This window comes from Fundulus heteroclitus, chromosome 8 (genome assembly GCF_011125445.2).
Source record: "Fundulus heteroclitus isolate FHET01 chromosome 8, MU-UCD_Fhet_4.1, whole genome shotgun sequence".
NCBI lineage: Eukaryota > Metazoa > Chordata > Actinopteri > Cyprinodontiformes > Fundulidae > Fundulus > Fundulus heteroclitus.
In genome coordinates, this window is record NC_046368.1 from 30,835,248 (window position 1) to 30,858,527 (window position 23,280).

Genomic DNA, 23,280 nt, shown 5'->3' on the forward strand with positions numbered 1-23,280 from the left:
CCATTCGCCCCACAAAAGGTGATGGCAGCAAATAATGGCAGCAAATAATGAGGAAATATAAAATACAGTTTAATCAGGTAAGGTTAAGTTATAAGTTTAACTGTACTTAACTCAAGCATTAATTGGCTATATTCAACATGTGCAATTAATGATGGGATGGTGTGAGTTATTTAAATAGTTTGGAGTGTTTAATTTGTGCCAACCTCACTTTATATTAATCATTTAGGCTATATGTATATTTTCAGCTGAAATAAAGGTGACGTTATTTAAGTCAAGAAATGTGCCATAGTCCTAACTGTGTTGGGGGGAAAAATATATGAATCGAAAATTAGAGCTGGAAGTGCCAAAATTTGATACAGAATAAATTATTGCATTCAATTTTGGTTCTTTTATTAATCTTGTGGGTCTGACTATGGAACACACAGCTGCCTCTGAAAGATTTTTTACATTATTAAAAAGCTGCCGTTGGCATAAAAACTAAGTGCATCACAAAGAAATTGTTCAGAACTCAGAGCGTCATTCACACATTGATGCACACATTCACACCCTGGTGGTGGTGAGCTATGCTAGGAGCCACAGCTGCCCTGGAGCAGCCTACCAGAAGAGAGGCTGCACAGTACCACATGCTCGTGCTAAATTTCACTGCAGAAAATGTAAATAATTTAATGGCAATAAAATTGGAACTCTGAAAGATGTACACATCTCTCAGTTCTTCCTAAGCAGGACACCTACTCTGACATAAAACATACTATACAGCTCTTTAAAAAAAATCTAAGATTTTTTTCTTTTTCATGTAATCGGACTAAATAAGTTTTATCTAAGTAATCTAAAAGAAATTATTGCTGTAACTTGATTCTTTTAGTAAGCCATGTAAGGTTTTGGACAGGTATAATGTAGCCTTAGTGAACGCTCAGGGAGTTTGTGTGTGCTCAGACACATGAAGAATTAGGGAAAACATTGGTTGGGGTACCAACAATGTTTCTAACAATACATGTGTTTTAAAGCATTTTCTTTGAAAGTTTTTCCTACTCTAGAATACATGTACTTAAATTCTGAATTGGATTTATCAGAAATCCTCGGTTAGTATGAAAATATGCTACTGTAAAAAAAATATTCATATTAGGGCTTTGTCCACAACTTTATCAGGAGTGCTAATAAACAGGACTGCCATTATTGGATCTGAATTTAGAAACTTAATCAGAAATAAAAATGGATTAGGAAACTACTTTAGAAAGTCCAAGGAAAACATCTGGATCTGAGCACAAATTTTAAACTGACAGAGCTAAAGTTCTTCATTTTCTTTATTGTCACGTTGTCTGGAATGGCAACGTTTATGTGAGACATGTTTTGTTTTGTTTTCTAATGACATTATGATTGTTCTGACATGAATTCACTTCCTATCAGATGCTTCCTCTGGTCAGAAACACTTCGTGTTTGAGTCTGCCCTAGGTGTTACAGATGGGATGGCCATTTCACAAATAGCACATTGCCACGGTCCTTCCTGTAAATAACCACAGACTTTGATGTAAGGGATCTCCTATTGCAAACATGACATGTCCTAAAGGTTTACCAAATAACATTTGCATTAATAATGTTGTGGTATTTACTAGCTGTTACGTCTAAAATTAGTCCTCGTTTAATCAAAGCGATGGCACCACCAGAGGTATTTACTGCTAGCAATCTGCTAACAGAACCTCATATTAAAAACAGAACAACCTGAACTCATAATAGACCTGCTGCCTCGGTGGGGGGGACAAGGACAAGAGATGAGTGCAACCATCAAGAACTGGAACAGCACCAGAACACGGTAAGAAGTTGACATTATATGAGTGAGCAGATCTGCCAGCGTTAATAAGCTGCTTAGAAAGAATTAACAGTGCGGCACTAAAACAGGAAGCAAAGGACCGAGCTGAGAATAGCATTAGACCATTACAATCCCATCAAGCACTCTAAAGTGTGCCTATTTTGAAGCTTAGCTTTTGTTTTTACTCACACATGTGCATCAGGCTTAAGGATCAGTTTAACAATCATTGTCACTGCAAACAATTTTAGATAAGTGGTTAATGCGGAAGAAATTATTCCAAGTTTGTAAATTCCAGCTTTGTTAATTAGAACTGTCTTTTGTTTTTATGGTAGTTTAAAGTCAATTTGGAAGACAGAGTAGAGACTAAAGTCCAGAAAAACACATTACATTAAAGTTACAAACTGATTTGCATTTTACTAGCTAAAATAGTAATTTCATGCGCTCCGTACCAAACAGAATTCTGACTCCCACAGATGTTTATGTGCTCATGTGGGACACAGATCAGTCGGTCAGTTACAGTGTCTCCTGAATGTAACTTGTTATGTGTTCAAAGTTGGCCTGAGTGCATAATCCGTTTCCTCCAGTCCAACCTGGGCAGCACCATGAGCAAACCCGAAGAACTGACAACGAAAATCTGAAACAAGACTACAGATCTGTACAAGACTGGATAGGTTACAAACCACCAGAAAAAGCCTTGGTCCCTGGTTGGCAGTATGAACATTTCTGTTTTTATATCATCATCCTTTATGTCTATTTTCTTAGCAGCTTTTTGTACTCTAGCTACTTTAGGCATAAGCTTAGACACAGCTGAAAGAGCTACCATAACACTACTCCTAGAATATTCTTGAGTCAAAGGTTCCTTGAATGCTTTAGCTGAAAGTCAGTGGCTCTTTATGGTATTGGTTAAACGCACATGGGTAAACAAACAGATTCCACCGCATGTAAGGTTGGCATGTGAGGTAGCTGAAACTAAAACAACTTACTGGATTTTTGCTGTCGATGTTCAATGGGAGCTAAACTAAAGCAATTTCTGTCTCTTGGCAGTCTCTAAGGTGTTTCAAAGAATCTTCATCACACTGAGAAATAAAACTAATATTAAATGACATATTAAAGGATTTTAACTAATATTAAATGAATATTAAATCACCCTCTCTGTCTAGAGCTCCAGGCAAGCTCTTTCCTGATGGGCTGAAGATGATTGTAAGAATAGTGAGGGATCAGCCCACAAGGATCTGAAAGCAGTTCGGCCCACACTCTCCAAGAACCCAACTGGAAACACATTACACCTCAATGGACTGAACTCTCGAGAAAGTGCTGGGGTGAACTGGGTCCAAAGTCAGGTTGTTTGGCATTAACTCGACCTGCACTGTTCAGAGGTTTGAAACAGGAAAAACACCATCTGCAAAGTCAAGGACAGGGGCAGAAGCACTACGCTTTGGAGCTGTTGCCAGACCACGATAATAAGCCAAAAATATGCCATCAAGGCAATAAATGAGTTTCTAAAGACGAATCACATGGAGGATCCGGTGTTCAGACCTCAGGGCCACAGAACATTTTTAAAGCAGAGGTGGGCAATACTCAAGGGCCAATGCCTTTTGTATAGATAATCTGTCATTTTAAATAAACTAAAAAATACTACCCCTGTAGTAAAATTTTATTCTGTGTTTTAATTTATGAGGTACCTTAAGTAAACAGTACTGGTTTGTCCACAAAAAGGTACAAATATCTAGAATATTTGTGTACAATCCTATGTGACAAAATAAAATATATGTTGAATGACTCCAAATTGTGCAAAACCACATGTATCAAGATAAGTGATATAGATGCTGAAAAGGGAACCTTGAAATCAAGTAAAAAAAAAAAAAGCTGTTGCTGAAGATCTGAGTAGTAGTCACATTTTTCATGTTCACAGGAAGGGCTTCATTAAGATGGTGGTTCAGCCTCGTGGGCCCTTTATTGACTGCTCTTACAGAGTATGACGATCAATACGGTAACTAATAGGCTCTTCTTTCTACAAGAGCCAAAGTGCGGCTTAGACTTCGATCTAACACTTTTTTCACAGTGTTGTTTAAAAGAAACACACTGATGAAAGGTATGGTTGGGTGACTTGATTTCAATCTTATAGAAGGCCAATGACGTTCTGGGGGTACGAGCCAATCACTGGGCTCAAATGTCTTAGATTAGATAAAAATCAAAAAGTTCTACAAATTTCTTCTGGGTTGTTGGTAAGTAACAAATACATGTTTTATTTATATTTCTGCTAAAAAAGGAGAAGTTAGGAAGACGTCAGAGGCCATGTTTGCTTGTGCAGCATGCAGAGTGGAAGCTCTTCAGGAGCACTCGTACACACATACCTTTAATGCCATAAATACAAAACCTTAATGTTTAAAAAGCTCAAAAGCAGAACTTTTAACATACACCTGAAACCAAATATTTATATTTGCTGTATGAAAAGACGTATAATCTTTCATTTTCACTGACGTTAAATCCGAATGTAGGTTTCCTGTTTTAGGTCAGGTAGGATCTTTAATTGCTAATTAGTATTTTCTTAATGCCAGAATATTGAGACAAATCCTTTCTATAAATTCTGAAGGTCCCATACTATGCCTTGAAACGATTTGGCCTAGATGGCGATATCATGGCTTTGTAGGCTTCTGACAGGTTAAACTGATTTGAGTTGATTAGACATACCCTCTGAAGATGTATTTTAAGGCAATACCTCAAACACACTGCTTCCTTTGTCATACCATGGGAAATTCTACAGAAATCAGCCAGATATCAGGCAGAAAATGGTGGAGCTGCACAAGTCTGGTTCATCCTGATCTGTGTGAACAGTCATGTATAAATACAAACAGAATGAGGATGTCATCAAGTAGTTCAGGAAGGAGACAAGTATCCCAAGGGTGAATACTTTGTGGTGTGAAATATGCATATAAAGCCCTGATCAAAAGCAAACGCCTTGTGCAGATGCTGGCCGAATGGCTGAGAGTAGTGCTATTATCAAAAGTGAAACACGTCCGGTATTAATGTGGGCTAAAAGGGTACTCAGTGAGGAAAATGCCCTGACTCCAAAAGCGATATGTAATGCCAGAATGCAGTTAGCAAATGCAATCGGGGACACTGCCCTTGGTGATACGTCCTTTGGTCTGCTCAAGCATAATTTCCCGTGTTTGAATGAAATGACCATTTTTACATTTGGAGAAATAAGGAGAAGCTTGAGAACCCTAACAGTGAAGTACAGGGGTTGATGCATCAGGTTGTGGGGGGTGTTTTGCCACAGGAGAAAATGATAGACTTCACAAAATAGCTATCAGTGCTAGCTATCAGTCAGGAAGTTAAAGCTTGGCCAAGAATGGGCCATCCAATTAGACTTGAAGCATAGAGCTAATATAGTTACAAAGTGGCTTAAGGGCAACAAAGTCAGTGGTTTTCATTATCAAGAAAAAATCAAACAACAACTAATGAAAGGATGAACACAAAGCTGATTAGAAGGATGTGAGAATGACAGAAACCATACAGAAACTAGTCTTATTTAACTATTGGGGACCTGTGACTAGTGGAGCCAGAAACTGGTCTGTCTGGTTAAATGAATGTACAACAGTTGTGTGAGAAGCATGACTACGGGGAGATTACCTGATCATGAATAACACAGGGAATCACTTACAGAACACAGCCAGCACACTACAGTGACCTAAGTCCAAACCTAAGAATACACTAGGACTGTGCTGTCCTTTTGCCAAAACATATTTCATTTCATTTTACTTTATATCCAAACAGATAAGAGTAATCTAGACTACTGTCTGGGTCACCATCTGGTAAGTGTTTGTTTTACTTTCAGCACATCTTTTACTTTCCTTTTGTCTATCAAAACCACTGTTTCCCACACTCAATTACCAGATTTATGCAAGAACTACAGAATAAATCATAAAAATCTGAGTCATTTAACACAAGACAAAGGACAAACTAATTACAGAAAGCATGAGCCAAAAGGAGGGGAAAGCTTACCGACAGCAGGCGTTGACATGATGAGGCAAGGTAGAAGGGGTCATCTGCAGAGGCACAGCGAAGAAACCTTCGGACTGCTAGACGGTGCTGTGCCACCGAGGCTTCGCTTATTAAAAGATCCAGGGTCTCAGACAATGCAAAGAGTTTCAGACAACACAAGATGATGCCTCACGAGAAAAGATCCCAGTGAGGGATAGAGTATAAAGTAGAACACCAATGTGAGAAATATAGAAAACAGAGAAATGTCTCAATGAAAGCGCCGGACTAGAAGAAGCAAAGAGACCAAGTGAGTGCGAGAAAAAAAAAAATACAACACAGGGACAGCAATGAGCTAAGCTGGTTGGCTGGATGATAATCCTTTGCCAGGATTAGAAGTAACTAAAACGGTGCACGTTAGGGTATGACCACAGAAAACAGGACAACAGCCTCATCAGGTCACACACATATCAGGCCAGCCGGTTCACACAGCAGATATTTCACCACCCTCTATAATGTCTGAACTTGAACGCCAGAATAAGCCACACTTGAAACAATTAACTGTGACTATCTAAAAAATAACATTGCATATTAGAAAGAAGCAGAGACCAGAGACACAGAAAAAGGGGAAGAGATCTGATGAATAGGGTTAAAAAAAACTTCCAGATTCGTTTTACAATTTAAAATCCAAATCTGATAAAAAACACAGAGAGATTTATTTGGTCTAAATGAGAGATATTCATTCACAGTTTATCCAAGATCAGGCCATGAAAGTGAAAGGTCCAAGAGAGAAACCCAGCAAACCCTCTCTCCAGTGACATCCTCCAGCTTCTAACAGGGTTTCCAGAAAATTAAGCTAATTTCAGTTCTCTGTATTCACTCATGAAGTTTTCTTCTTACGCTGGCAGATAAGGTTCTGGGGTGACCAGTTTTCTCCAGGTGCATAGAGCAAAGAATGACACAGTGTTGCCCCTACCCCACCTATGGATCCACACTGCTGGTCAGCTGGCTGAAAGGAGGCTCCTACCCTTGACTGATGCTTACAAGAAGGAAAAAATCAGCAGTTTGACAATATTTCTGCTCACAAAAAGACCTAATATTTGACAAACTTTGCTGGTGTTAGTAGCATATTTTGCTTAAATTAAATAAAAAAGACAAATAAAACTAATAAAAAGGTGTAGATAGCATTACTATATCCCAAACTATATGGTACATTTTACCTGCAGTAGGAATAGTTGCCGCTTTTTTGTTTTGAAGAAAAGCAGTTGGGCTAAAGCCAAGCTCATTGTTCAAAGTCTTTTATGAATGTTCAATAAAAAACAGACAAACCAGAAACAGCAAAACAAAATAACAATAAGCAGTTAGACCTAAAGGGATAACTGCTTTAATAATAACCTGGTGTCGTTATCAAAACTAGCTCTGTAATCTCTTTGATAAATAAGATTTAAACCAGCCTAATGCTTTTCCTTTAATCCCTACAGGACGTTCAAGTATTTCCAGGAGAATATTGTGATAAACTGTATTAAATGAAAGACTGAGCCCTCACAAGTACAGACACAAGTCCATTATCTGAGGCCATGCGAATACCATTAGTGACTTTCACCAGAGCTGTTTCAGTGCTGTGATGAGCTCTGAAGCCTGACTGAAGCTCTTCACACAGGTCATTACTGTGTAAATGTTCACATACTTGATTAGCAACTATTTTCTCGGGAATTATAAAAGGAAGACTAGATATAGGTCTGTAATGTATTAAGTCATCTTGATCAATAGATTTCTTAAGTAGATGTTTAATAACAGCTACCTTAGAAGCCTGTGGTACATAGTCGATTACTAAGGATAATGGGGCAGTGATCAATGGGAATACTTCCTTAAATAATCTGGTTGAGTTTAGAGTCTAACATGCAAGTAATGCAGTTTGGGAGGATGAAAATTATTTTATTTTCATCAAATTCCCTTTTATTTATAAAGAATCCCATAAAGCTATTACTGCTGAGAGCTGAGGGATTGGATGCATCAACAGAGCTATGACTCTGGGTAAATTTAACAACTGTGCTAAAGAGAAACCTAGGATTATTTTTATTCTCCTCTATTAATGATGGAAAATATGCTGTTCTATTACGTTTTATACAGGTTCAGACTATTTTTACCAGATTAAGTAGGATTCCCCTAGAATTATAGAACACCCTTTCTCTCTCCAACTTCCAAGTGTTGTGCTTTAAAGTACGCAGGAAACAGGAAACAGCCTCCTTTTTCAAGAGGGTTAGATTTTCTAATGCCACAGGTAATAAAGAAGCAATACTATTAACAAGAACATCACTGTGTGAAAGGGTATAAATTAAATCTCTGCCCTCTGCTGTGTTTTTCTGTAATAATGAGGAAATTATATTATAATGAAATCATAACGAAATTGTCTTATTTTCTCAAAAATGTTTATAGACAGAACGCGGTTTTGAGGAAATACTGGTATTTGTTCACACTCAATGCCACTTATCAGCAAAAGGTTCAGAGTATGAAGACAAAAGTGGGTAGGTCCAGGGATGTTGTGATGTTTAGTGCATCACTTTAAGTGCCAACATGAATGTTAAAATCTCTTAAAATGACCTTATCAGTATTTAACACAACATGAAATAAGAAATCAGAGAACTAATCTAAAATTTGAGAGTAGGAGATGATACACAGCAACAAACAGAAGTGATTCTAGAGCTGTCAGGGTTTGGGGCTATTGTGCTTGTGGGTTTTACCCTCCCTTGCTGAGTGGTAAGTGGCCACTGGAGGGTGCAGAGGATCTGAGCTGAGTGCTTCTGCACACCTATTATGCACCATTCTCCTTCTGTAACAACCTGTCTGGCCTCCATTGCACTGCTATGACTATGCAAGCCAATGTTCTCTGATGTTCTGCTTATTCTGCTCATCCTCCCTGGTATTTTCATCCTCTGCTACTGTAAGCCTTACCGTTGCTGTTTCTATTATTCAGCCAGTCTCCACTGTCTCTTCTCTCCAGTTCAATCCTGTCCTTCCAAATATTAGATAAGAATATTGCATTATTCGTTTTTCTGTATCAATAAACCTGTTACACTTTTACTTCCTGGAAGATATCTTGCATGTGGTTTAGAGGCCTAAACAGAACTATGACAAGCACGTTGCAATTTGGAAGAAAAAAACCAAGGGTTAGTATTCAAAGAATTGTAGCTCTTAATTGGGGTTGGATTAATCAAAACTCTGACGGGGCAGTTGTTTTTACTACTGAAAACTCATCACAAAATAGGCTTAAGGGGATATTTTTAGGTGCATCAAAGTACATCCAAACCTGCTGCTTCTTCCTGCTAAATACTGAGTAGCTCCAGAAGGGTGTTTCTGACATTCCTTAGGAAGTGCTGAAACTTTCCAGTTCTGTTTCAGACAAATCTCTAGCTTTCATTGCCGCACACTTTGGAGTCATGGTTATTTTTGTTTTCAGTTATTTACCACATTTGCTGTTACCATGTAAATGGCACAGATGATTCATATTCTGACATGATGAGTTAAAGAAAATATATAAAAAAGAGCTTCTCCCAAAGACTTGAAGGCCTCTGTGTTTGAGAAGTCTGAAACTAAATTTCACAAACCCACTCATTCACAACATGTTTAAATTTTCTCCAGATGTAAAACTGCCTCCAGTTTTCTATTTACATTTTTTACAAAAGTTGTCATAGAGATTAATGTAGGACTTTATGTATCATTGTCGTTTCATCAGAGAATGCTCTAAAGTTGAGCTGTATCTCATGTCGGGCATGCTTCCTAAATGAACTTCCTCATGCTCTCTAATGTTGAAGAAAGTTAGTTCTTCATATCAGTTAAAAAGAAGTACCAGAACAAACAGTAATGGTAAACAGATGTTAGCTTGTGGATCAGATGACAGAACTTCTCGTCACAATTTGTATAAGTGTGTCATTGCAGCAGGGTTTCCCACAAGGACCTGCTGCTTACATGTGAACTCAATTGTAAAAAGTTGACCCTGATCGAGAGTTTTCCACAGCCACTCTGCAGTACAGGAGAGAAATGTATACCCTTCTGTTTGTATTGCTGTAGCTGAGGGGAGTAGAAACCTGAGAAAACCCTTTCATCATCCTTATCACTCCTTACAATGCCTTTTCATCCCATCCATCGTCATCATTCCTAAATTTGAGATTTTTTGTTCTTTTTTTCTTTTTTCCTCATAAATCAGTATATTTATACACAGCTAGGGTTGCAACGATTATTTTTAATAATCGAGTGATTGTTTAATTTTTTTGATTAATCAATGAATTTGACAAAAAAGTAACACATTATAATTTCCACCACTTTATTCCAAAATAGAATATTTGGACTGACAGAGCAAATAAGCACACAAAAAAACAGGTTGCTACGTAGGTGCTACCTAGAACACAAACTAAACATGGAGAAGCAGCATTTAGTTCCTATGCTCCACTTATCTGGAACAAACTTCCAGAAGACTGTAATAGTGCGGAAAGCCTGAGTTCTTTTAAATCAAGATTAAAAACACATTTGTTTAGGATTGCCTTTGACTGTTCTAGTTAAACTGTTTTTACTGAAACATCATTAGTTCAACTTTTTTTTAGTCCAACTGTTTTAATGTTCTATTTTGTTTCTACATTTTATTCATACTTGCTTTTATTCTGTTTTGTTTTCCTATATTTTAATCATGTAAAGCACTTTGCATTGTCTCTGTACTGAATTGTGCTATATAAATAAATTTGCCTTGCCTTGCCTTGCCTTCTGTTACAATGACAGTAAATAGTTTTGCATCAAATAAAGAACTTTATGTTGACTAGATTGTAAGTCAATCATTTAATAGTCAACGTTGTCTATATAAGCAGTGATTTAATACGTTAAAAGTGAAGCTGTAAAACTGTCAAATGCAGATTGGGTGCACCTCACCTTTGTGCTGGTGCACCTAGGGAAAATTTTGGCAAATCAATGCAATCAGAGCAAAAACACACCTGCTGACAATCAAATAGACCACCAGACCATTTCATAGATTATTTCAGCACAAATTGCATTTTATGTAAGTGCTACATTCCCTTGTGGCTAGTGCTTCATTCCCTTGTGGCTAGTGCTTCATTCCCTTGTACATGTTTTTCTTCGAATAATTTTTATACCTTCTATGTTTCTATTTTTTCTTTAAAGAGTCAAAAAGGTGCATGCTATTTAATACTTTGTTTTTCTTCACAGAGTTTTACATGTTTGAGTTTTTCCTCAAGGGATGCTTATGTTTCATGTTTCACAACTGTTTTTAAATCATGTCGGCATTTTATATGTGCATTCTGAGTCTCACCAAGATTTCCTTATAGTTACATAATGACAAGAAAGACTCTTAATTCTTTAAACAGTTAGTTTAGAGTCCTGTTCCTCTTTCCCATACAGTGCAATGTATTCACACAAAATTTGTCAGCAAATTAAAACTTAATTAAGACATTTTTCGCATCAATCAGAATGAAATGACTGCATTCATTGTGCCTTGTTGTGCAATCAAGCCACAATGAACATTCAGACTGTAAATTGGAAACAACTTGAAACATGACACTTTTACAGGCACCCAGGTACTGCCTCTCACAGCTGGAGGGGAGGGGGGGGGGGGCTGACTGTATAAAGACTAGCTGCCCAGGTTTATCACCCTCTTTTCGCCCGATGCCTTAGCAGCATTGGGGAGAACTCTCCTCTTCCTCTGTGGAGGATCTGACTGGAGTTCGGAGAACCGCCACATATGTAGGCAGGATGGAAGTTAAATGCATCCCTGCCCTTTTCCATCTTCGGAACTTAAGCAGCTGACTGCAATGGAAATAGGCTGTTTGTAACATTTCTCCGTTTTTGCAAGAGAAAAGCTGATCTGAAAATTGCCCCTTCAAGCTGTTGCAGGAGAGCTGAAATGAGGCTGCGTGGAGCAGTTTCCTGCGACAGATCGATCTGAGTTTGCTGCAGCCCTCACAAGTAGCAGCTACGCCAGGAGGGCCGTGCGGAGGGCCCTGCGTCCACAGCCTGAGCGCAATCTATTGGAGTCTGCATAGACACATCCCAGGCTGGGGTTCACAAGGAGTTTCCCCCTTCAAGCTAGCCGCGTGCTCGCTGCTCAGATAACCAGCTTCACCCTGGAGTAACTTCTTGTAACTGGATAGGCCAAAGTCAACCCAACTGACACAGAGACACAGACAGGTTTGGCAAAGTTAGGCAAATGGTTTATTTTTTTACGTGTTTTACTGTTTTGTAAAACAGGCCGGCTAAGCCCCCTGCTAGATTTCTGGAGACAAAGCTTTGCTGATTTGGTTTGAGGGTTTTTTTTACGGTTATAACAAACTTTATTTCCATATGGGTTTTATACACCAATGGGTCATTAAAGGAAAAGTCTGGTCAAAATCAGAATTCAAACTGCTGAAAGTACTTTGAATATAAAACTATTACATACTGTTCAATAAATATGCGTTTTTTTTAATTAAGAGTAATTTTCATTTAATCATGTTTATGTGGAGGCGTCCATCTTGGTCAAAAATAGTACTGTCACCTCCCAGTTTGTGACGTCACATCATCCCTTTATCACTCCTTTATCACTCCTTTCTTGATTTTATGACCTTCATTCTCATCCTCTCATCATGTATTACACATGTCTCTCTCATCTTTTTTAAACCCTCTTTTGATCCCACAAACCCTCCTCATCTCTTGTTATAACCTGGTTTCACCCCACTCATCCTCCTCATTCCTCTTTACTCTATGGCCCTTCTTATACATCTTATATTCCATCCAACCAGTTCTCCTCTGCCATTTTCAAAACATCTCATCTCACTCATCCTCCTCATTCCTCTTTATGTGCCTTTTAATCCCACTCACCCTCCTGGTTAATTATGCAATGATAACAAGCAACAAAATTATTTTTGCAGCTCTATTTACTGGCCGTCAAAATCATTCTTCCTAAAATCAGTTACCTTCCAGTACAATTTAACATGTTTGACAGCATCATCCTCTCACATCCTTGACAGTACCCATTTCATTACGTTCAATACATTTAGGTATCATTTGGGGGTTATTAACTTGGCCAGATCATCTGCCTGCAGTAATCCGGCTCTCAGTCTTCCTAGGCTACATTTACACTATAGGTATTAATGTTCAATTCCGATTTTTTTTGCTAAAATCGGATGTTTTTGAGGTGGCCATTCATACTAAAATTAAATGCAGCCGTAATCATACTGCTGTCTGAACGGTTCAAGACCGCAAAGCGACCAGCATGTGCAGATAACAGAAGGAGAAGTCACAAAGCAGCGCACTGTCTGCAGAAGTAATGGTGAACGTAATTGTTTCGAGAAGTGTTCAATAAAGTTTTGTTAAAAAAAAACTCAAAAAGAAAAAAAAAACGTGGCTACCGGTCGACATCTCTCCTTGTTATTATTAGAAAGCTGTTGAACAATGGGAGCAGGTAATATTAAGACCACATCACAATAAGAGAAGGTAAGAAAAAAGCAGCACAGCTATTAACACCCTTTCTTCTTTAATGTTGAGTCTTTATTGTTAAGCTCACACTGTCATGGCCCTAGCCACTGAAATAAGTCATTTTCTAAATGCAGTGAATCTCAAGTATAAAGGGACTGGAAATAATACAGTCCTAACGCATAAAATGTTGTGTCACTTATGACACAAAAGGAACTTTTTTTTGCTCAATAATTTAATCAATGGCCCATGCTAATTGCCAACAACAACAAGCGTAAGTTTCCAACTTGTATTGCATTTTTAACTGTCTAATTTAACAGTATTTGCCTTTTGAATGTCTGCCTCTGTCACTATGAGTGGGACAGCTCTGAGAATAAGAGCAGCCGAGCGGTGCAGGGTTTTTTCTTTCACTTTCACTCACTGAAACTTGCGTGTCAACGTTGAATTTTAAATGGTGGCTGAGCCGCATAAAGAAAACAATCACTACGCTTACAGCATCTAACTTTGCAGAAAATAATGTACAGCAGTGGTCAGTCTATTTCTCCTCGCCCTCCCCACAACAAGAAGCTCTTTTCTTGCTGTGACACGTTCATCAAGTTTCGTTTAAGAGTTGCAACGCTATTTGAAGCAAGACAGCGTCAGAGCAAGAAAGATGTGACAGAGTGGTACAGATTGGCTATGAGTTCTCTCTCTCTCTCTCTCTCTCTCTCTCTCTCTCTCTCTCTCTCTCTCTATCTCTCTCTCTCTCTCTATATATATATATATATATATATATATATATATATATATATATATATATATATATATATATATATCAGTGTGCGCGTGCTTGATTCTTGCTTTCTGTTTATATCTTTGACAGTTTCCTTCAGGCCAGTTAGAAGATAATACATTGGATAATAAAACATGGTAATTTTTTAAGTAGAAAAAAATAAGTTTAATATATAAATCTAACAGAAGACGTTCTTAGGTAGGTAATTTGCATTGATAAGCAGGTGTAAAAAACACCAAGATTCATATAATTCACATTTCTTTAAAATTTGTTGTTATATTGCTGTTTACAAAAGTTATTAGGAAGGTAATTTGCACTAGAAAGGCCCTGTGCTGCTACATTAAGTGCACAAACAATTAAGTGTTTATTTTTTATTGTTATATTTTACATTTTCTACATTGTTTGATATCCATTGTGAATGTTTTGTGTTTTTTAAAGGAACTTTGTGCCAGTTAGAAGTTTTTTTTTTTCTTTGTCTTGTACTTAACATTTTCAATTGTAGGATTTTCACTTTTCTGTAATAATTTTGCCCTAAATGAAAACTAAAATCTTCCATCTGCATCAGCCAGACCAAAAAAGATTTTGGACCAAATCTTTCTTGAAATGCAGTTGGGGGGGGGGGGGCAAAAATGCCTGCTCTAAAGGCTTCATTAGTCAGTTCATGAGAGAGGGATCAGGGTCGTGTTGTCTGTGACACGGACAACGCTCTCTCTCACCTGGTTACTTTGTTGAGTCTCTGTAATCATTGATGCATTAGCGAGAGAACACAGCCTAACTTAAATATGCTTTATCTCAGAAGACATGATACCTCTAAACAAAAGAGCTGTGCAGTCGCAGCAGCAGATGCTTTTCCTCTTCTCCCATCCACAACACTGGTGTGATTTCAACATCTGGCCAGAGGCGGGAAACTTTTGCAAAACTCTGGAACTATGCTCCTTTAATTAATGTTTCTCTATTGGTTAAAATTAACACTTGTGTAACATTTGTTATCATTGTGTCATTTTTTCTCATGTAAATGGAAGAAGAAAAAGCCACAATGGCTTCAAGAATCGGCCCAAGAAATCGGCCCCACATATCACGTATCGGTTTGCCTGATGTCAAAATAATCGGTATCAGTCGATATCTAATATCTGTGCATAAAAACAACAAAGTATTTACTGGAGAGCTGCTGAAACAGCCTGCCTGCTTGTGTGACTAGAATAAATGTTATCACCTCAACAACACCTACTAACACAAAACAGTGCATTCGCACGAGAGGAGACCCTGATCATTAAACCTGGGACTGATACCACATGATGAATCAGTGTGCAGGGATCAAGCCAAACAACTACATGTGGAGCATTTCTGGGGGTTACATTCTGGGCATTGCGCCTTCTGAGGACACCGAAACATAAAGGATGGAAGGGATGGCGAGGGGAGCTGAACAGATCATTAGAAGTGTCCTGAACCAGATCCTCACTTTGTTTTAGTTTATTATTTTATGTATGTATGTTTAATGATTTTCAAACCCCGTGACTCAGCCCAGAGAGATGCTGTCTGTCTTTAAGTTATAGTTTAGCATGAAATGACTTGATCAGAACATGAACTTTGGTGCTGAACTGATTGATCTGTGGGTCATTATCGGATCCACTGTTCAGTGGTGGGAAGTAACAAAGTACAAGTACTTCGTTACTGTACTTAAGTACAATTTCCGTGTATCTGTACTTTACTTAAGTAGATTTAATAATGGATACTTTCTACTTTTACTCCACTACATTTAACAGTAAGTATCTGTACTTTCTACTTCACTACAGCGTTTCGTTACTCGTTACATCCAAGACGCATTTCGTTTTTTTGATTTGTTCGTTAGTTTGAAAGTATCCAATGGCGAGAGCAGAATCAGTCCGCTGAACCAATCCAAAGCGGGAAATAACCATTAGGCCCTCCCTCAAGAAGAGCAGCACAGTACGCAGGACCTGCAGAATCATTAACTCCCAGAATGGGAAAATTCTATTCCATATACAGAGGCTACAGAACTTTATGTGGCTGTTTCAAGTTGGACTCCTCTTCCTTGATTGAATGTCCTCAGCCCCTTTCTGTTAAGAGTTCTCTCAAAATAGCTGGCAAAAAAGTTAAGTTCATGTTTTGTTAGGACAAAATACTAGATGTTTCCAAATCGCTTGATGTTTGTTAGGTCAGTTTAAAGTTCCTTTTTTCAGGGAAACAATTTTCTTTTGAATGTGTTTATTTTGAATTAAATAAAACATTTCAGAGGTATAATAATTTCTCTCATTTTGCCTAATTACATGTAACCCTGCAGGTCATCCCTGGAATTCTGATGCATAGAATAAAATATCTAAATCTAAACTGTCACAGGGGGTAAACACAATAAAAACATGCTTTATCTGCAGCATTGCTCATTAAAATGGTACATTACTGATTTATTAAAACTAAATACGATAGGTACACTTAATGACATTATATAAGCCGTTAGGTATTATGGTTGGCAAGTACTTTTACTTTTAATACTTAAGTAGTTATAAAAGCTTGTACTTTCTTACTTTTACTTAAGTAAAATAATAATGTGGTACTTTGACTTTTACTTGAGTAAATTTTTGTCTGTGTATTTGTACTTTTACTTAAGTACATTGTATGAGTACTTTCTCCACCACTGCCACTGTTTTGCTGTTGTTCAGACCCATAATTCAATCAGGAAACCCGTTTTCTGGCCGTTTTTACGGTCTGAACACTGCAGCTAGCAATAAATAACTACACAGCGTTAGCCAATCAGCTAAACCTCCTATGTTCGAAATTGATCATAAATTGTCTTAGTGTTGTGTTTTAGCTATTTTTATTGGTCCGTTATGTAATTGAATTAATAAAAAAAAAAACAGGTTGGGTTGTAGTTTACTTCCTACTTCCTGGAAACATGTTTTCAGCCCTTCACGCTGGACATCATCCCGTCAAACTTTCGGTAAAACCCACAAACCTGACCGAACCGACCCTAAGCCGACCCCACACACTCACCGCCTGCTCCTGCTCCCTCTCCAGCTGGGTTTCCACCGCTGCCGCTGCCGCCGCCGCCGCCTCTGCCGCGGCTGCCGCGTCGCGCCCGCGGCTGCCGCCCGGAGGCTCCGTCAGCCGCTCCAGGCACGCAGAGCCCAGCGAGGAGCTCTTGTGGTGGGACTGCACCAGCTGAGCCACCGTGGGCTTGCTCGAGCCGGAGCACTTGCGCTTGATGGACGAGTGCAGCTTCTCCCGGGCCAGAAGGGAGCCGCTCCCGGCCGCTTTGCCGCAGAGCGGAGCCTCCTGCGCCTTCCCTTCCAGCTGCGAGAAGAGCAGGTCGGGCTGCGAGGAGGACAGAACCCGGTCCAGAGCGACGTTCTCCTTCCGTTTGGTCTTCTTGAATATCCACATGCTGCGCTTGCTCTGCTCCTCCGGCTCTCGGCAGCCCAGCTTGGGACTGAGCCGGGGCTTAGCCCGGGCTTGAAACTGTTTCCACACCGAGCAGCTCTCATTCTCGTCTCCTTCGCTCCCTTCCATCCTTCTGCTCGGAGCTCCGAGGCGAGAGGCGCTGCTGCTCTGCGGACTTACGCAACCTGTGAAAAAAGCGGCAGCGCGGCGCCGGAGCGAGAGCAAGCCGCGGAAACACGGATGTACGGTCTGGACATTTTCAGCTGCACAGCTGGCAGCCACTAGAAGGCTTACAGTCCCTCAGTTCACCCCGGTTCCACTCCGCAGAGAAGAGGGGAGGGGGGGGGGGATGATGCTTTAAACCCATGTTAACATGCGCGTTTCCACTGCAGAGACCTGTTCCAGGATCCTGCTCCCTGCGCAGTCTTTGGCACTACTGTTAACATTAGACACATTTAAAATCAAATCACTTCTTAAAACAACCACAATCCTCCTGTAAAATCTTTTTAAGAGATTTGACAGGAATTATCACGAGCTGCTGCTGTAAGGTTTATCCTACCATTTGTAACTGATCTCTTAGGCATTACTTATATATTTAAATAAACCTGTAAGTATTTCAAACTTTCTCAGACTTTGAAGGGATTTAACCTGAGAGTGTAGACACAGTTAAATAACCGACGCCATTGCTCCCTCACCTCATAGGCAAAAGAAGATGCAAATCCATGTTGGTGAAATACCTTTAAAATTTGTCACAGTTACGCCTTTCAGTGGACTGTGAGGTGACGTTATTGTTATGGTTTGTTTAATTTGTGTAATGCTGCTAAAAGTTAAAGCTAGTCTATTTAGATATAGGTTATGTGGAGTTCTCAATGGAACAGTTTTCCCTGGGATTTAGATGCATGCGTTCACTTAGTCAGCTCAAGACACCCGCAAACTAATGCATGCTGGGAAATGGAGAATGTCTCCATGATGACACATCATTTTTTTAGATATCAAGGGAGGACACCATCCTCTTCTATTTTTAGAGGAGGGGGGGGGGGGTCTTTAGGACGTCGCCTGGGTTGTATTGTTGTAAGAGTCACGCGCTGTAACATTTGAATATTTCTCTTCCATTCTAGAATAAATGGTTAAGCTAAACTCTGAAGTTGAGTCATCCTAATGGTACATTCACACCAAACGCGATTCCAGCATCAAAAAGGCGTCCAACGCATCAATTTGACCTCAAATCCGGGAAAATATTCACCGTGTTAAAAGTTTTGATAACTTACCCGAGATCCCAACTTCCGCTGTAATTATCTTCCAGGTAAGATCCTTTAATGTCTCTAGTGAAAGCTTGACTGATCATAAATAATATCACATACGGGGATCCTTTTTGATTGGTTGACGCTCTGCATCCGCTGCAAAAGTTCTGATTTTCCAGCTCTAGCGTCTACGGCTTCGGACACTCAGACGCTTGAAAGCTTGAAACTGATAGTTGGAACACACCGCGGAACATCTTGATGCTCCTAGAGGCGTGTCCACCATGAACATTACATGTAAACCAGATGCACCTGACGCTCAAATCGCGTTCGGTGTGAACGCGCCACGCGGTTGGAAGCTGCTTGGAGGAGTTACCGCTCAGCATCTACAGACATCGTGGTCTCTTTTAGAGTTCAGAGTGAAAAAACACGTCAGAAATGGTGAGCGTGAATGAAAATTCTGTGGAGAAAAACACTCCTAGTTTCTAATTCAAAACCTGCCTTTAGGGTCTTGTAGGGCCTCTACTTTAGGTTCACGGTTTTGTGACCCAAATGACATTCTTTGCCCTTCGTGTGTCAGTCTTGATTCTTACTTTACTGTTAATCTTTGATTCAGTAGAGGGTTTTTTTGTCTTATTTTGATGTCCCTCCATCTATCTGTTGTCCATCCGTTGTCTACAACCATTTATCCTTACGGACACACAAAGGACAATCAAACATGCAAACTCCATGGATAAAGATTCCAGGCCAGGATTCTGTGGATTAGTTTCTCCAGGTTTCCATGCCACTGATCACATCCCCAGCAGTTATAAGATTTCCTTCCTTGTGTCTCAGCTGTTCTTCTTCTCCTTAGATTAATCAGAATCAGTTTTAATTGGCAAGTTGCTTCGTCCAACACGAAGTTTGATTCCTGTCTCCACCTGGGTTCAACTATGAGCCAAAAATATGACACTTGTCTCCATTTCCTGACTTTTGAAGATCAATAAATACTAGATGCCGTTACTTGGAACGGCATCTATTGTTTGTTTTCCCATTTTGAACAACGGTTAGGAGAATTGTTGGATGCAGCTGCAGGTTGGTAGACCTGTTGCAAGCAGTTATTGAGAAAATACCAGATGATTTATACACACACTATGTATGTCACTGTCACAGAGGTCTTGTCAGATACAGCTGAACACTACGTCTGACACAGATGTCCTTCGTAGGCTGGGATCAATAAAGGGCACGATCAGTTATCTCAGGGCAGCATGCTCACTTAGACAGTCTTGGACACCACGCAATTGCACAATCTAGCAGATAATACCCGGGTGGTGACATGTTGTGACATTGGGAAGAGTGGCATCATTGCGGGTCAGCGCTTATAAATACTCTTGTAACCATCATTCGTGCCTCGCTGTTCCTCATCCTTTTTTCCCATGACGATACATGTCAAGAGCCTCAGCGCTGATCTGTAACCCTTTCTCTGGCAACTTTCTGTTTTTGAGAGTCATTCCTTCAAAAGAAATTATTTAAATGTATAGTCGCTTTGGTGGAAAAGAGCTGGAACAGGTCTAACCGCTGATAGGGGGCGGTAGCTTTTACAGAACAAGGCCTCTATGTTGCACCATATTTATATCTCAGGGAAACACAAGACGTTCTTAGGAACTCAACCAAACCTTAAAAGTAGGGTTCCCCAGGTTGGTTTGAGTCGGTTATATTTATTTAAGAGGGATTGTTAGATGTGCCAATAGGTGTGTCTCAAATTATTTTGTTTTCAAAGGAATCTTGATGTGTGATTTTTGCTAATAAAAATGTAAAGTTGAAAAGATTCACGATAGTTACACGCACAAAGGACCTCTTTTGCAGTAGCTACACTTTAAAACAGAAAAGACAGACTCCTGTGACAATTTTCACATCATTTTTATTAGCATCACAAAATTCAAAAACACTGACGTTTTTTTTGCAATTCGATCACCCACTGAAAAAAAAGCACAAGAAAGTCTTTACAAAAAAAAAAAAAGACGTCTAGCAGCCCTGAGTGCTGAAAAACTCTCCTGTCGTCAGGGAGTTCAGTAAACACATTTGAATGCTGATTTTATCCACTTAAAGGGGACATATCATGCTATTTATTTATTTCCTTTTCACATTGAAATTATTCTGTTGTGATTTACATAAAGTGGAACTACAATGCTTTGGTCTGAATTCCTTGTTATTGTTGCCCTACAGCCCGTCTTTTGCCCCTGTTCTGAGGTGTGCCTGAAAGCAACTCGTTTTGGTGCTGTCGCTTTAAATCTAAAGTAGGCACTTCATGCCCCGCCCCTCTCCAGGTCACACAGCGCGTTCTATTCCACCCCTTCCTTTTTGTGGTATGCTGGGGAATGGTGAAATGAATTGTGTGGGTTAATGCACCCAACAACCACATATTTTCACTTATCCACTTGTAGCTAGAGCATCCTTCAGCTTGGACTACAAAATTACTCCGAGAAACAAAAATGGAGGAAAATTGGTAAACCGGAAGTCCATGACCTTGTTTAGCAGCTCAATAGCAAATACCAGAGGTGGGGACTTGAGTCACATGACTTGGATTCAAGTCAGACTCGAGTCATTGATTTTATGACTTTATACTTGACTTGGCAAAAGTGTTCAGAAACTTGTGACTTGACTTGGACTTTAATACTAATGACTCGAGACTTGAATTGCACTTAAACCTGTTTGCTTGAAAGGACTTGATATTTTACCCAAAATCCAAATCTTAAGACATCTATGATTTAATAAGTTTACACCATTAATTAATTTCAATTAGTATCTACAAACATAGACAGTCTCTCTATTTCCCCACTCAGTAATGTATGTGTGTGTATGAGCTGCATCACACCCAATCAAAATAACCAGATTTTTTTTAAAGGAAAAGAAAAAAAAAGCTAAGGACAAAAATGCTCCCAAGAGTAATTTCGTTTGGGTCTGATTATGAAGTTCTGCTGTTGCATTATTCGGGAAAAATATGGTTCAAAGGAAGACTATTCTTGAAGTTAAGTTTAATTTTACCGTTCTGTAAGGTCAGTTGCACTGGTTTCATCACGTTTCGAGATAAACACTGATTTAAAAAGAACACATGCTCCATTATTTACATTTAACATGTATTATAACATTGTTAAAGACTCAAAACGACTTGAAATTAAACGACTTGAAATTAAAACACCTGTTTTAATTTGAGACCTGACTTGGACTTGGCTATCTGTACTTGAGACTTGACTCGGGACTTGAGGAAAAGACATGAGAATTACTTGGGACTTGCAAAACAGTGACTTGGTCCCACCTCTGGCAAATACTCAATTTTCAATTTTATTTATATAGCGCCAAATCATGAAACATGTCATCTCAAGGCACTTTACAAAGTCAAGTTCAATCATATTATACAGATTGGGTCAGATTATACAGATTGGTCAAAAATGTCCTATATAAGGAAACAGTTGATTTCCTTATATATAAACTGTGATGCAATTGTTCAAGAAATGTAATGGGGAATAAAGAGAACTGAACAGCTTGAAAAATATGACCCAAAAATAACATAAAGATATCTACGCAACTCCTGGACGGACCACATTCAAATTTTCTGCACTCCTGAGACTCCAAGTACACAAAAGTGGAGTTTTCATGATACGTCCCCCTTAATTTGCTTATATTTCATTTGACAAGATCTACCTTTATATTTACAAATCAAGTTTCATATTAGCACAGTTCACCAGATGAGTATAACACTGATACATACAAAAGTAGTGGGAATAAATATCATCTAAACTTTCAGTAACTAACAAGATGAAGGTTTGTGGTAACACGCAGTCAGTTTTTAAAACAAAATCCTGTTGCTTCCATGCAATATGGGATGAGATTGTCATCACGCTGACACAATGTCTTTATTATTTATCAACATTTTGGCTTGGGAAAAAAAAGAACTGCAGATATTTTTGCCCAAATAAAAAGGGGAAACTACAGTGTGATCCCACAGGTACTGTTATTTTGCCATAATATGAGACCATTATGCCAGGACACCATTTTTATTTCCAACAAGCCTGCTATTTTTTTACATCTCTCGGTTTACTCCCTGGCTGGTGTCAGTGATTTCAGAGAGACAATAAGTAGATAACACGATTTCAAGATTCAATAGGTGAATAAGGTTTCATTCAACAATCCTTGTGTGTAATTTGTATTTCTGATGCTTAAACCCAAGGACAACACATGCATGGTTCTGTGGTGTTGTCAGAACCATGCATGTGTTTTTGCCTCTGATGCCCCTGGTCCTGTTCGTGTGGGCTTTTATGTCCTCGATCGTCTCAGAAGCATGACGCTGTCTTATGCTTGTGCTGCTTCATGTTGGACATGTTAGAATGATCCTGCAGGATCTGCTGCCACAAGCCTTCATCACAGTCAGGTCATCAAGTCTCTATCTACCAACTGAATGTCTTCATTTACAAATGCAGAATAATGTGACTTTTAAACTCAGAATGTTAGAATGAAATAACCAGATTTCACGACAACCAAAACAATGGATCTTATACTTAATTAAAATGTAAGGACCACAGAGCCCTGATCATTCTCTCCACTAATAGTTGTTTACAGAACCCTTTGGGGAGGAAAAAAAACGTTATCTGTAAAGATGTGGA

At 39.1% G+C, this 23,280-nt stretch overlaps 1 protein-coding gene across 6 annotated transcripts in view; it reads right to left on the reverse strand.

Moving 5' to 3' along the window:
- The window catches only part of mctp1b (multiple C2 domains, transmembrane 1b), a 55,534-nt gene extending 37,802 nt beyond the window's left edge, over positions 1–17,732 (reverse strand). For 5 of the 6 annotated variants that reach the window (XM_021309025.2, XM_021309024.2, XM_036140554.1 and 2 more), the window contains exon 1: positions 17,016–17,732. In XM_021309025.2, the coding sequence (XP_021164700.2) occupies positions 17,016–17,531 (516 nt within the window). In that variant the 5' untranslated portion in view covers positions 17,532–17,732. Of the gene's footprint in view, positions 1–5,809; positions 6,093–17,015 lie in introns of those variants that run through there. The other variant, XM_036140557.1, reaches the window with a different exon arrangement.
- Positions 17,733–23,280: the final 5,548 nt, after the last annotated feature.